General features: G+C 40.4%; 1 protein-coding gene and 1 long non-coding RNA gene across 2 annotated transcripts in view; one reads left to right on the forward strand and one right to left on the reverse strand.

The window, feature by feature from the left end:
• Positions 1-1,390: 1,390 nt before the first annotated feature.
• zanl (zonadhesin, like) overlaps positions 1,391-13,696 on the forward strand; it is an 88,795-nt gene continuing 76,489 nt past the window's right edge. The window contains exons 1-13 of the mRNA XM_036146082.1: positions 1,391-1,872; positions 1,988-2,253; positions 5,422-5,506; positions 5,869-6,021; positions 6,220-6,384; positions 6,472-6,572; positions 7,558-7,636; positions 7,727-8,029; positions 8,143-8,336; positions 8,473-8,614; positions 8,771-9,015; positions 12,284-12,432; positions 12,640-12,768. Coding sequence (XP_036001975.1) covers positions 1,692-1,872; positions 1,988-2,253; positions 5,422-5,506; positions 5,869-6,021; positions 6,220-6,384; positions 6,472-6,572; positions 7,558-7,636; positions 7,727-8,029; positions 8,143-8,336; positions 8,473-8,614; positions 8,771-9,015; positions 12,284-12,432; positions 12,640-12,768 — 2,192 coding nt within the window. The 5' untranslated portion in view covers positions 1,391-1,691. The remainder of the gene's footprint in view (positions 1,873-1,987; positions 2,254-5,421; positions 5,507-5,868; positions 6,022-6,219; positions 6,385-6,471; positions 6,573-7,557; positions 7,637-7,726; positions 8,030-8,142; positions 8,337-8,472; positions 8,615-8,770; positions 9,016-12,283; positions 12,433-12,639; positions 12,769-13,696) is intronic.
• On the reverse strand, positions 10,757-11,861 carry LOC110366731. The gene is made up of 3 exons (XR_002426931.2): positions 11,713-11,861; positions 11,568-11,620; positions 10,757-11,231 (listed from the first exon to the last, which is right to left on the reverse strand). It is a non-coding gene; the product is annotated as an uncharacterized LOC110366731 (long non-coding RNA).

The raw sequence follows: 13,696 nt of genomic DNA on the forward strand, positions 1-13,696 counted from the left end.
CAGGAACTGTTTCGGTCACGTGACCAATACAGCATCTGTTTCGAACTGACTGACGCGCCAAACTGTTTCTGTTCCCTCTAAGCTGCACGCGTGTGCATTCGCGCACAGCAGCGCGCACAGCAGAGCTATGCTGCGCAGTAAAGAAAATCCAAGCTGAACTGTAAACAAAATAACAGTTAATAATGGTTAATTTTTAACTATTTTGCAACTCTGGTGTGATGGTGTTGTACCACAGTCTCGCTCTGTGAGCGCCAGGTGCTGATCGGAGCGCACCACTGATGGATGGGTTCTGCAACGCTTTTTTGGTTGGGCGGGTTGCGCTGTGCGTCTTTGTTCTGAGCGTCGTTTCAGAAAAAAACGGCTGATCTACACTGAGTAGAAAGTTGCTACTCTGAGTAGTTTTTCCTCCCTTTGTCATACTCAGCAAGTCCGATTTCAGAACAGATGATATCAGTCAGGTAACTAAACACAGCGCCCGATCAACCATTTGTAAAAAAATAAAAAAAAAGCCAGTCCACAAGCATCCTCCTTCACATTATTTATTGACTGCATCTAAAAAAAAATCAAATATATGTTTAATTCAAATGAAAATATAAAATAATACAATGCAACATACAATGATTTAAATTGTATTGTGTATACTTGGTCATCAAATCAGTGTCAGTTAACTCCGTCAACCAGGTTGGCTGTAGGGATTTTTAAGGTCCAGCAGGTGTCAGTATTCAGTGACACAGTATCGGCACAGAGTTGCAATGTGTTGAAACGTTTCATGACGCCTCATCGACCCATCACTAATATATATATATATATATATATATATATATATATATATATATATATATATATATATATATATATATATATATATATATATATATATAAAACCATGTCTATCCCATCACAGTCAATGGAAGCCTTATTCTTTAATATAGAAACAATAGACATAATTTCTACTTCAGTAACATCCCCCAAAATCATTGACTGCAATACTTTACCATCTCTTCTCCTCTCCATTGACATCAGGGTTTCCCGCAGCGCTATCTTGGCGTGGCGGCCGCCTCGCCAAACTCACGCCCCCGCCACGCCAACGTTCCCAAAAAAAAAAAAAAAAAAAAAAAGTGTGACGTTAACACGCGCGTGCGTGAATGGCAGGGAAAAAACACATGGATACCCCCCGCTCCGCGAGTCGGTCCGCGGAAAGAAAACGTGTCGTATCCCCCCCCCCCCCCCCCGCGCGAGTCGGGCCGCGTAAAACTTGTCGTCCACCCCCCCCCCCCCGCTCCGCGAGTCGGTCCGCGGAAAGACTGTCGTCGCACCACCCCCCCCCCCCCCCCCCCCAAACTTACGCCTCGCCTAATCAAATTCCTGCGGGAAACACTGGACATCCATTAATTTTCAAGCCTTTCTATGGCCTTACCCTGACCTTTTGGAGGTGAGGGTGTCATTTAGCAGTATATATATACCTAAGCCTAACCTAAACATAATTGATCCTTTACTGCTAAATCTAACCCTGAGCCTTTACATCCAAGTCCTCACTTTACAAGTAAAATGAGTGAACAATGTTCTCGCTGAGCTGATAGAGAGAGAGAGTTCCATTGCTAAACAAGAGCTTCTAGACAGAGACGACCTGCAGTAGTAACATCACTTAAACACAAATTGTTTGGGTTGCAACTGAAATTTAATTCATCCACATGTGTATCCCCTTTTCATGTGTCTCTCCAACAGTTGTGCTCACTTCCTGTGACTTTAATCAGGACAGCCACCCATTCTGCAGCTTCACCCAGGACACCTCAGATAACAGTGACTGGACCCGACATAAGGGTCCAACTCCAACAACCGGTACTGGCCCCAGCGGAGACTACCCTGATGGAAGTCAGTATAAGTATTCTGTTTTAGTTTTGTAAAGTTTAACAACTGTGTTAATTTAGGATTCTATACAATAAACCTTCATGAGTCTACAAATTTCTTTTTGTGCTTCTGGTTTCAGGTGGCTACTATATATATCATGAGTGTGACAATGTGTCTAATGGACAAAAAGCCCGTCTGCTGAGCCCTGCCATCTTCTCACCAGCATCTAAGAGCTGTGTTCAGTTTCGGTACTACATGTATGGGTCCGACAGTCAAAATGTCTTGCGGGTTTTGTCAAAAACATCCAGCACTGAGGAGGAGGTCTGGAAAAAAACAGGTTTTCAGAGTCCATCCTGGTTGGAAGGTGCCGTGACTGTGCTCAAGCCAAGCAGTCAGAGTCTCACTGTGAGTGCTACCAGAGTTACTTATGCTGTTTTAATAGAAATACATGGAAAATTAAATTCAGGGGGAAAATAAAGGGTTAGTATTTTATTTTAATATATGGCCAGGGAACACCTTGGGACCCCCCAGAATGAACTGATGGAAGTTGCTGGGGAGACTTATCAGTAACCAACACTTGAGAGGAGCCAGTGAGAAAGAACTGATACAGAACTAACAATGAACAAGCTGGTTTTGTTTTTCCCCATGTGAGCAATTGCACTGATCAGGTTAAACATTAGACAGAAAATTAAAAAAATAAGGATAAGATGACCAGAGAAATTCTTGGGAATGAAAGATCTCTCATGGGAACATGTCACTAAAGAACTTGTAGAATATGGAAAGCTGAGTTAACCAAGTGAAAGGACTGACTGATTATTTAAAAATGGAATGCAAGTCTTATAGCATGTGGACAGGAGTTTAAACAATTTACTAAAAATTAACAAGAAATCAGAAATTATTATGTTCAAGTAACTCGGCTGAGACCCTTACTCGATTTTGTTATGTTTAAGGTTATGTTAGCCTACGGAGAGATATAGCAGAGAGAAATGAGGGGGATGTATAACACTTAATAAGGAAGGAATGCAATACAGATTATTATGGAAAAGGTATTGACTTAGAATACATACTGCTAAAAAAAGGGAACACTTAACACAATGTAACTCCAAATCAATCCCACTTCTGTGAAATCAAATTGTCCACTTAAGAAGCAACACTGATTGACAATGAATTTCACTTGCTGTTGTGCAAATGGAACAGACAACAGGTGAAAACTAGAGTCAATTAGCAAGACACCCCTAATAAAGGAGTGGTTCTGCAGGTAGTGACCACAGACCACTTCTCAGTTCCTCTGCTTTGTGGCTGATGTTTCTGTCATTTTGAATGCTGGTGGTGCTTCACTCTAGTGGTAGCATGAGACAAGAGTCTACAACCCACACAAGGGGCTCAAGCAGTGCAGCTCATCTAGGATGGCACGTCAATGCCATCTGTGGAAAGGAGCTTTGCCGTGTCTGTCAGCATAGTGTCCAGAGCATGGAGGTGCTACCAGGAGACAGGCCAGAGATGTGGAGGCCATAGGAGGACAATAACCCTGCAGCAGGACCGCTACCTCCACCTTTGTACAAGGAGGAACAGGAGGAGCACTGCCAGAGCCCTGCAAAATAACCTCCAGCAAGTCACAAATGTGGCCCGACGTCCACAGGTGGGGGTTATGCTTAAAGCCAGACACCATGCAGGACGTTTGGCATTTGCCAGAGAACACCAAGACTGGCAAAATCACCACTGGCGCGATGTGCTCTTTACAGATGAAAGCAGGTTCACACTGTGCACATGTGAGAGTCTGGAGAGACCACGGAGAGTGTTCTGCTGCCTGCAACATCCTCCAGCATGATCAGTTTGGCAGTGGGTCAATAATGATGTGGGGTGGCATTTCTTTGAGGTGCTGCACAGCCCTCCATGTACTTGTCTGACTGCCATTAGGTACAGAGATGACATCCTCAGACCCATTGTGAGACCATATGCTGAAATGGTTGGCCCAAGGTTCCTCCTAATGCAAGACAATGCCAGACTTCATGTGGCTGGAGTGTGTCAGCAGTTCCTGCAAGACAAAGGCATTTATGCTATGGACTGGCCCTGCTGCCCCAGACCTGAATCCAATTGAGCACATCTGGAACATCATGTGTCGCTCCAGCCACCAACACCATGTTATACCACAGACAGTCCAGGAGTTGGCAGATGCATTAGGTTTGGGAGGAGATCCCTCAGGAGACCATCCGCCACTTCATCAACAGACTGCCCCGACGTTGTAGGGAGGTCATACAGGATTTTCATATTATTATAATATTTCGTTCCTTCAGATCTAGGATGTGTTATTTTGGTGTTCCCTTTATTTTTTTTTAGCAGTGTATAATATTCCCCCCTGTGAGGTCTTCAAGGCCAACTACACTTTATTGAGTGGAACTGTATGCATGTTGGCTTATCACAGTTTAAGCAAAGACCCAATTATAGAAGAGTGTTCAGTCACTATGTTTTGTTCTTGTGTGTGTATATATATATATATATATATATATATATATATATATATATATATATATATATATATATATATATATATATATATATATATATATATATATATACTTACTTCATTTGGAAGTAATTTTAATATTTTTCCACTTCTTTCCTCTAAAGAGAAGTGTGATGACAAGTGACACTTGGTTGGTGACTCATGGCGTAGAGCCACAGTGGACAGTCACCTGCATTGTCGACGGCTTTGCAGCAATCCCTCATACTGAGCATGCATGAAGTGACAGTGGAGAGGAAATCACCCCTTTAACAGGGAGGAAAACCTCAAACAGAACCAGGCTCAGTATGAACGATCATTTGCCTTGACCGACTGGGGGTTAGAGAAGACAGAGCAGAGACACAAAAAGCACAGAAGCACACATTGATCCAGGAATTCTTTCTATGTTATATGGCAATAGCAGATCATCTGCCTCCCCTGGATAATGTCACAGCTAATAGAACGCTGGACCTACTAGTAGGTGTACCTACTATGTATGAAGAGAAAAAAACAGAACAAAAAGTTAAAAATCTAAATAAACAATGCAAATTGGAGAACAGTAGAACTCGGCAGAGTGAGAAAAAAAAAAAAGACCCTGATGACCTCCAGCAACCTAAGCCTATAGCAGCATAACTACAGAGGTAGCTCAGGGTAACCTAAGCCACTCTAACTATAAGCTTTGTCAAAAAGGGAAGTTTTAAGCCTAGTATTAAAAGTAGACAAGAGTGTCTGCCTTACGGACCAAAACTGGTAGTTCCACAGGAGAAGAGCCTGATAACTAAAAGATCTGCCTTCCATTCTACATTTAGAGACTTTAGGAACCACCAGTAGACTTGCAGTCTGAGAGCGAAGTGCTCTTTTACGAACATATGGGTAATCAGATCTCTGATATATGATAGAACTTGATTATTAAGGGCTTTATACGTGAGTAGGAGAATTTTTAATTTTATTCTGGATTTAACAGGTAAATAGGCATGGTTTACATGGTCGCCTTCAAAGCTGCCATGTAAATAAGCAAACTTACTTCTTCATGCTATTAAGTGTAATTATTGTCCTTTTCTTTCTGTGCACAGATTGTATTTGAGGCAGAAAGGGGCTTCTCTTCATCCTGTGACTCAGCTTTGGACAATATAGTCATTACTGATGGAGAATGTCCTGGTGAGTTTAGACACATCTTTGTATTTCACTCTTTATCAGAGCATTGTCTCTACTTCTAATCATTATAATCATATAACCCTGATCGGTGCTAACTCCTACTGCATACCATATCCCCAACGTTTGCCTGTACAAAGTCACCCCTCCCCTTAACCTACACCTAATCAACACATTATCCATAACCCTAACCTTTACTAGTATATACCTAACCCTAACCTACACCTATTTGACAATATAGTGCTAAACCTAATCCTAGCCCAGAGAAAGGTGAGGACCAAAAAAGGTCGTAAATGTTCCCGCTCAGCTGTAAGTATATGAATATACACACTGTTCTGTTTATATAATCAGCTTGTTTGTCTCTACAGCTTGTGAATCTGGTTGCGATTTTGACACTATTGATGATCTGTGTGGGTGGACAGTTCACAATGAGAATCCTGCAGTGTTCGGTTTTACTCAGTGGACTGGCTCAACAGAAACAGAGGGCACTGGACCTGAGGATGACTTCTCTACACCTGGATGTAAGAAAAACTGTGTTTGATTTTAAGACCCTTTATAAGTTGGATTTATAAAATTACACACACACACACACACACACACACACGCACACATACATATCAGCAACCCCCGGGGCGGGGGTTAGCGGGTTAGAAAATGGATGGATAAAATCAAATAAACATTCCAAAGAAATTAATGTACATTTTGGCAATTGTTTACAGTTGGAATGTATATGTTGCTCGATTCCTTTGATGCTATCCCTGGAGAGAGTTCTCAGATCAGAAGTCCTGTAATACCATCATCTTCTGGATGTTTGGAACTCAGCTTCCATTACTACCTATATGGTACCAGCAACACTATGGAGCTCAGTGTCCACACTATCACAGGTAAAGTTATAGATTAATGTTATCGTCATAAATGTTACAATGACAGCTTAACTAATTTTATATTTGATTTTTATGTTTACTCTTCAGCAGACGGAAGCCTTGGACCTGCTCTCTTTAGTGTAAAGGGGAATAAGGGTAAGGGCTGGAAGCCTGCAAAGGTCCCCCTCAAGGGAACAGCTGATGCTCAGGTAAATTTCCAGAGCTAATCTGTTCTGGTATTTGTATAATCTATAATTATAGCAGTCTGCTAGCTTTAAAAAAAAAAAAATGCTGGTTTATATTGGCACTAATGAGGTGCATGTTCCTCCGGGAAGGGGGTTACATTTTCAGGACAGTACACCTAACACAGTGGATCTGCAAAAATATTGACATGTTAATATGAGATATACCAATGCAACTTTAGGCACTATTTGGCTAAAAACATTTGTTATTCAAGGTTATTTGAACATATCGCGATAAATATTGTGTATCGTGATATAGCCCAAAGATATTGGGATATTAGATTTTCTTCATATCGCCCACCCCTACATTCAACCTAGGGTTCTTGCCCTAGGGAGTTAAAACAATTGTGTGCACAGCAGAGTCAGAGGGGACTGTATTTATGGCCATGTGTGTGTCAGTATAAGTCCATGACTGTCCGGTAGCCCCACTCCACCCATAGTCATTAAGTGATGGTGTGTTTATCAGCCAGTTCAGGGCGGGTAGCGTGGGCTGAGCGTCTCGTTTACATAACATCCATCAGAATTTGAGATTACCAGCCTTCAAGGCCAGCATCGGGCAAGCCAGTTCAGATAGAAACAAATTGTTTTGCCGCAGTGTGACTGTGGGAATTTTCCGTCTGCCTTAAAGTCTTTCTAGTACATTTCGATGGTAAATCCAAACAGACAAATTTGTGGTCTATCCGCTGAAGCCGAGCTTTCCAAGATCTATTCAATCCAGCCAGTGAGATCAGATCACAACCTGCCAGCGATACTGTGCTTGCTCATTGAGAAAATTTGATCCATTGCCTTGAGTGACCAGCTAACCAGAACCGAGGTTTGCAACTCGGATGATTTGCAGAAAGAGGCTCCGACAGATTTACAAAGCAACATAAGACAGAGTACAAGCAGGGAAGATACGGGAGGGAGAGGAGAAGAAAAAGGTGAACCATTTGTATTTTTGATCTCTTCTCAGTTCGCAATTGTCGGCATCTATGGTGAAACTCCTGAGACAGACATTGCGGTTGATGCTGTGTGTATTAAGACCTGCACTGGTAAGTAATTGATCAGGGGTATATGTCTTCTGGAACAAAAAACCCAGCAATTAAGTTTTTGAAAAAATACTTTATATCCTTCATTTATAGCTCAGTCAACAACCCCTGAACCACCAACTCATGGACCAACGACTCCCACACCACCAACTCATGGACCGACGACTCCCACACCACCAACTCATGGACCAACAACTCCTAAACCTCCAACTCACGGGCCAACGACTCCCAAACCACTAACTCATGAGCCAACGACTTCTAAACCTCCAACTAATGGATCAACGACTCCTAAACCACCAACTCATGGTCCAACGACACCTAAACCACCAACTCATGAACCAACGACTCCTACACCTCCAACTCATGGGCCAACGACTCCTAAACCACCTACTCCTGGTAGGATTCTTATTTTGCAGTTATGAATTTTTTAATGTAAATCATTTCACATATTTAGAGTCCCATTATAAATGTTTTCATCTGCTGTTTTCTTCTTTTTATTATGTAAACAGATCCCTGTCCACCTAATGCAGAGTATATAGACTGTGGTCCAGCTTGTATTCCAACATGCATGGAACCTTCCACCAACTGTTCTGGGTCCTGTATCAGTGGTTGTTTCTGTAAACCTGGATTTGTCTTCAAGGGACGGCGGTGTGTTCCACTAGATAAATGTGGCTGTCTGGATGATGACAATAACTATTATGAGGTCAGATGGCATTTTTATGTAGATGCATTTCTGTTGGAAAGAAAAGTATAGATAGTGATGTTAGAATAAAGAGCAAGTTAGCACAGGAGTCTTGCAGACGAGTCCAGTTACTGATCCCTTGTTTCATATTTTACAGCCTGGTGAGATCGTATCAGGAGATGGATGCACAAAGCTGTGCCGCTGTTTGGGGAACTACACTTTTCAATGTGTTGATAACTCCTGTGATCCAACTGAAGAGTGTCGAGAGGTTAATGGTGTTTCTAGCTGCTATCCTAAAGGTAAGAATGCCTCAGTGAGCCTCAGATTTTAACATTTTAAACAATTGCGTAGCTCTCTATTACATAAAAGTAATTTCTGTGCACAAAACTATTTATGTTGTATAAATCACTTCTAAGATTCTTGTGAAGTGTAGTTTGTCAATTTCTTTTGCTTAGGTACATCAACATGCATAGCATCTGGAGATCCTCACTACACATCCTTCGACAAACACAAATACAACTTCATGGGCAACTGCAGCTATCTGATGTCTGCACCCTGCAATGACACTAGTCTGCCATACTTTGAGGTCCATGCAGACAATGAAAACAGATATAACAGACCCACCATTTCCTATGTCAAGGCTGTACATGTATATGTGTTCATGATGAAGATCTCCATTATCAAAGGTGGCACTGTGCAGGTATGGAATGGTTGTGTAACACAGTAGAGAAGAGTCCCATGTATTTTAGATAAATGGGCCAATAGGTTTGGCTATCAGAGCACAGTGGGGGTGTTTAAATGACAACAAAGGCAGTTGGATGAATTTAAAGAATGACTGGCTTTAGTGACATAAACCATAAAATTGACAAACAGTTGTACAAGACACAATTATGAAAATAAATTCCACATAATAAAATACATAAAATAATAGGAATACTTGGCCAAATGCTAATTCTCAGTTTTAGCTATTCAGGGCAGTCAAACTTTTTTACAGTAGCAGGCCACACACTTTCAGGTAGGAGGGTGCACTTAAGCCAGTGCCCGAGCCCCGGAGGGGAGAATTTTGAAAAATAGAGTCAGAGTGCATGTTTCAAATTGAATAAAAAGGCAAAAAATGTGAATGATCAATTGTTCAAAAACAACCTTTGTTTTTTATTATTATTCTTAAAACATTTTTTCACATGATGTTATCATGTTTTAACAAGGTAAGGCAATCCCCATTTGCATAAAATTAGTTTAATTAGAATTACTAGCACCACAAAAAACAGATCAGATTAGGTGAGGTCTATTCATCCTATTATTATTCACAGTTCTGTTCTAAAAACGATCGTAACATTTCTTCACGAACAAAGTCCAATTTTTATGATAACAATACAGGGTTGGAATTTGAAATTGAATTTACATGTTGAATTTATTTCAGTCAAATCGCTCTTTCAAAATCTCTTATCTCAGTTTAATTTCTCTTGCGCTCATCACACACGATATATCATTGGCGGGGATTCTAGAGACGAACACAAAATGCATCCCCTGAAAAACTTTGATAATTTGCTGCTGTAATATATTATATGTAATATTATTGATTTTTCAGAATAAAAAGCTAACAGATGTGCATAATCAAAAAATATTAGAAATACAATTAGAGAGCATTCAGTATTGTAAGAAAGCCCACGCTGTTTGTGGATAAATACATTACTGTACGAGTTAAGTTCTATTCCGTTTTATGCCTCTTCCTTGTAGGTTTGAAATGTCCCATGCTCCTGAATGCACCATAGCTTTCTGACGCTTGCAAAGGCATCACACTGGTCTATAAATGTTGTGCTGTGTAGATGCATGTTTGATCTTCCGCTTAAGACAAAGCTTTGCAGTTTCAAAACTCACATCGGCTCTCACGGTTTATTGTTGTGTGTGAATGACAAGAGACCACAACAAATAAATCAGCCGTACCTCAGATAAAAACTTTGGATTTAATGTTGTTCATAACCCCCGCAGCCCTGCGACAGACTGGCGACCTGTCCAGGGTGTACCCCGCCTCTCACCCGGTGAACGCAGGAGATAGGCACCAGCAACCCCAGCGACCCCATGAGGGATTAAAAGGATCAGAAAATGGATGGATGGATAACACCCGTGATTTTGTAAACGAATTTGCCAAATAATAGTTTTTTTTCCACAAGAGGTTTAATAAAACATTTTGATATCATTAATTTAAGAACAAGTAACTGCGTTGGTCACATTTTAATCCGTTTTCTTCGCCGATATTCACTTGTACAGAGCGAGGCGCGCTCCCGCGACAAGGGATGCATATCTCGGCAGGGATGCACTTTTCAGCATAACACCAGTCTGTGTTTTGATCGGAAAAGTAGCATCTCGGTTGGAACAAAGAACCCAATCACTCGTTAATGTTGCTCTCCGTGGAGACAGATGCAAAGGTGATTTTTGAGATGTATAATCGGGGAAATGTAGGCGGCGGTAAGAGCTGCTATAGACGGCAATTTGCCGCCGTTGACCGGCTACTTTTGACTGCCCTGGCTATTTTGGGTGCACCCTGGTAATCTGAATTTTAAATTGTAATAATTCACAAATTGTTTAAATTCAGTTCCTATTCAGGTTTGATTTAACATCATTCACATGAGGAGAATGTCCTACACAGCAGTTTGTGATAACGTCCAAAATAAAACTTGTGTCCAAAGTCCCAGAATGAAACAATAACAATTAAAAAAGTCAGCCAGTAGTCTCGTGCATAACCAGCTGTGCGTGAATATGTGAGGGATACAGGCCTACCACACCGCAGGGTGCAGCAGAACTCCAAATGGAAAAGAAGGAAGTCAGTTCTTTCTCTAAGTCCAGGTGGGAAGGCTCGCCATCAGTCACAGGAGGACTCTGCCTCAGGAACAATCCAGCATAACAAAAAAACCTGACCTGTCAACAGACAGGACCAGCACAATAATAGGATTTTTATTAGGCTGTTCTAACTTTAATCCTTAAATCATGCTTCTATAGACATCATCTCTGACATCAATTTGTTATTAAGTTACTCAAATTTGCAATAAACAATTCTTTACCTAAATTTAGTATTTCACTGCATTAACAATTCACTTTTTCTTCTAATTGTAAGTTCTTTTTTCAAGAACAATAAGAAAATATTACATTTTACCCAAACTCAGTAAAAGTTTACATCTGAAATAAAGGCTATTTTTCAACAACAATGTGATAAACAGACAAAAAACCTAAATGAAAGGCACAGAGTATGCTCACCGATCTCAATGCAACACGTTTGGGTCTCAGTCCGGACAGGTGGGGCACTTCAGCTGAACGGAGAACGAGATGAACTTACATGAAAGCGCTAACGAGGTAGCTCTAATGCTCTGCAGAAAAATTGAAGTTTAGTCTTTTAACTCACCTCCACTATTCCAGGCTTAAAACTTGGATGATAACCAGTAATTCTAATCGCAAAAGGATTCGTTTCAACTTCGTATCCAGTACTATATCCGTTTTAACACAGACTCTCACGCTGCACAGCTCAGCATTCTCATCCTCGTGTCCGATCTCTCCAACGCACACAACATTGCTGCAGACACGGGTAAGGGCGGGACCTACAGCGGTAGTCTGCATTCTGATTGGCAAATACACACTGGAAACTAAACTTCCCATTGGCTAGGTTGACTACCTAGCTGCCCTAACGTATTGTTAAAGAGGCATCCCCATTTTGTGTATGTTACACCTGGGAGAAATAAGAATCAACGTGGTTGTTAATCAGCTTCCTCATCACAGCTTCACAGAACATCTGTAAAATACTTTGACATTTAATCTAATTTAACATTTCTCTCATTACCAAATAGATTTTTTTGTTAATGCTTTCATTGACTAAAACTGAGGTAATTTAGTAATTTTAAAAGTAATGTCTTTGTGACAATATTTTATGCTTTGAATCTTCTTTATTAGTGTTTTGCTCACCTGTTTTTTCTATACAGGTGAATGGGACCAATGTTAATCTTCCAGTGAATCCAGCCCCTGGCATTTCTGTCTTCAAGTCAGGAAAACATTACACCTTGTCCACAAACTTTGGCTTAACTGTTCGCTATGATGGAAACCACTTCATGGACATTAAAGTGATCAAGGAGTGAGTGATGACAACACATGGCTCGTTTTAGTTAGAAGACACTGTAGTTGAGGTTATGTCATAAATTAACTAGAGACTGTTTATGGTTCTCAAGTTTAGTATTCATGGACATCATCAAGCATCGTGGCAAAACTCAACAATCATCTTACAACGTTTTAGAGTTCTACCAAACTATTAACAGGATATTTTGTGTGATTTTCTGTGCAGCTATGAGGATAAATTGTGTGGACTGTGTGGAAATTATAATGGAAATACTAAAGATGACTTCCGTAAACCAGATGGAACCTTGACAAGCAATGCAGATGACTTCGGGCACAGCTGGAACACTGATCCAGAGTGAGTACTGAACAATAATAAAATAGCTCTAAAATTAACAGAAATTCTTGTAAAAATCAAATCCACAAGTAATTAAATAAAATAATAAGCGGTTCAGTTTCAGGAGGCTTTCTCTGTCAGGTTTGTGTAGTGCGGTTAAGGACTAAAGCACAGACAAGAGCAAGAAATATGGCAGTCAAATAATGAGTGGCATATTTAATAGCTCGACAAGGCTTACAGGATAATGGGGATAAAGGAACACAGCAAAGATGACCAGAACTGGGTAGATTGATGGAGGAACTAACTAAAGAGGAGCATTCAGAAAATAAAGATGTAACAGACCCACTGAAATTACAGGGAATACAAGCTAACTAAAATAGGAACCGAATCTAACAGACACAACAATACACTGTAAACACTAAACAGAACACTAAACTAATGACAGACAAAATAATTTAAAGATAAACAACTCCAAAAGTACAAAACATAAACACGCTGAATGATCCCCAGGGAGCTGTGAAAAGTAATTCAACCCCTGGCAATCCTGACATTCACATCCTTGGTGCTACTTGGACATGGTCAAATAAAGTAAAAAAGTAAAATAAAATCTCACTTGAAAAGACAGAGCTGAAACCAGTAAGGAAAACACCAAAACAACAATATTGTCTAACTACTTACATGCAGGATTTATTGTATTAAATGGCATCACAGTTGAAATACAGGCTGGTTTATAAACCTGTTGTCAATTCTACAGCTTTACTTGTCCTCATCAAATCACCAAGAGCTTCTGCCCTGATGTTCAAAGACATCAACCACACATCTACAATTTATCGAACGAGGATGAAGTCAACATTTCAAAAGTTTGAGAAAAACTAACAACACCACAAAAAACCTTCATACATACAAAACAGGGAAAACTCTAAAATCTAAAGTTCCTTCTAGCCTGATT

This window comes from Fundulus heteroclitus, chromosome 14 (genome assembly GCF_011125445.2).
Source record: "Fundulus heteroclitus isolate FHET01 chromosome 14, MU-UCD_Fhet_4.1, whole genome shotgun sequence".
NCBI classification, from domain to species: Eukaryota; Metazoa; Chordata; class Actinopteri; order Cyprinodontiformes; family Fundulidae; genus Fundulus; species Fundulus heteroclitus.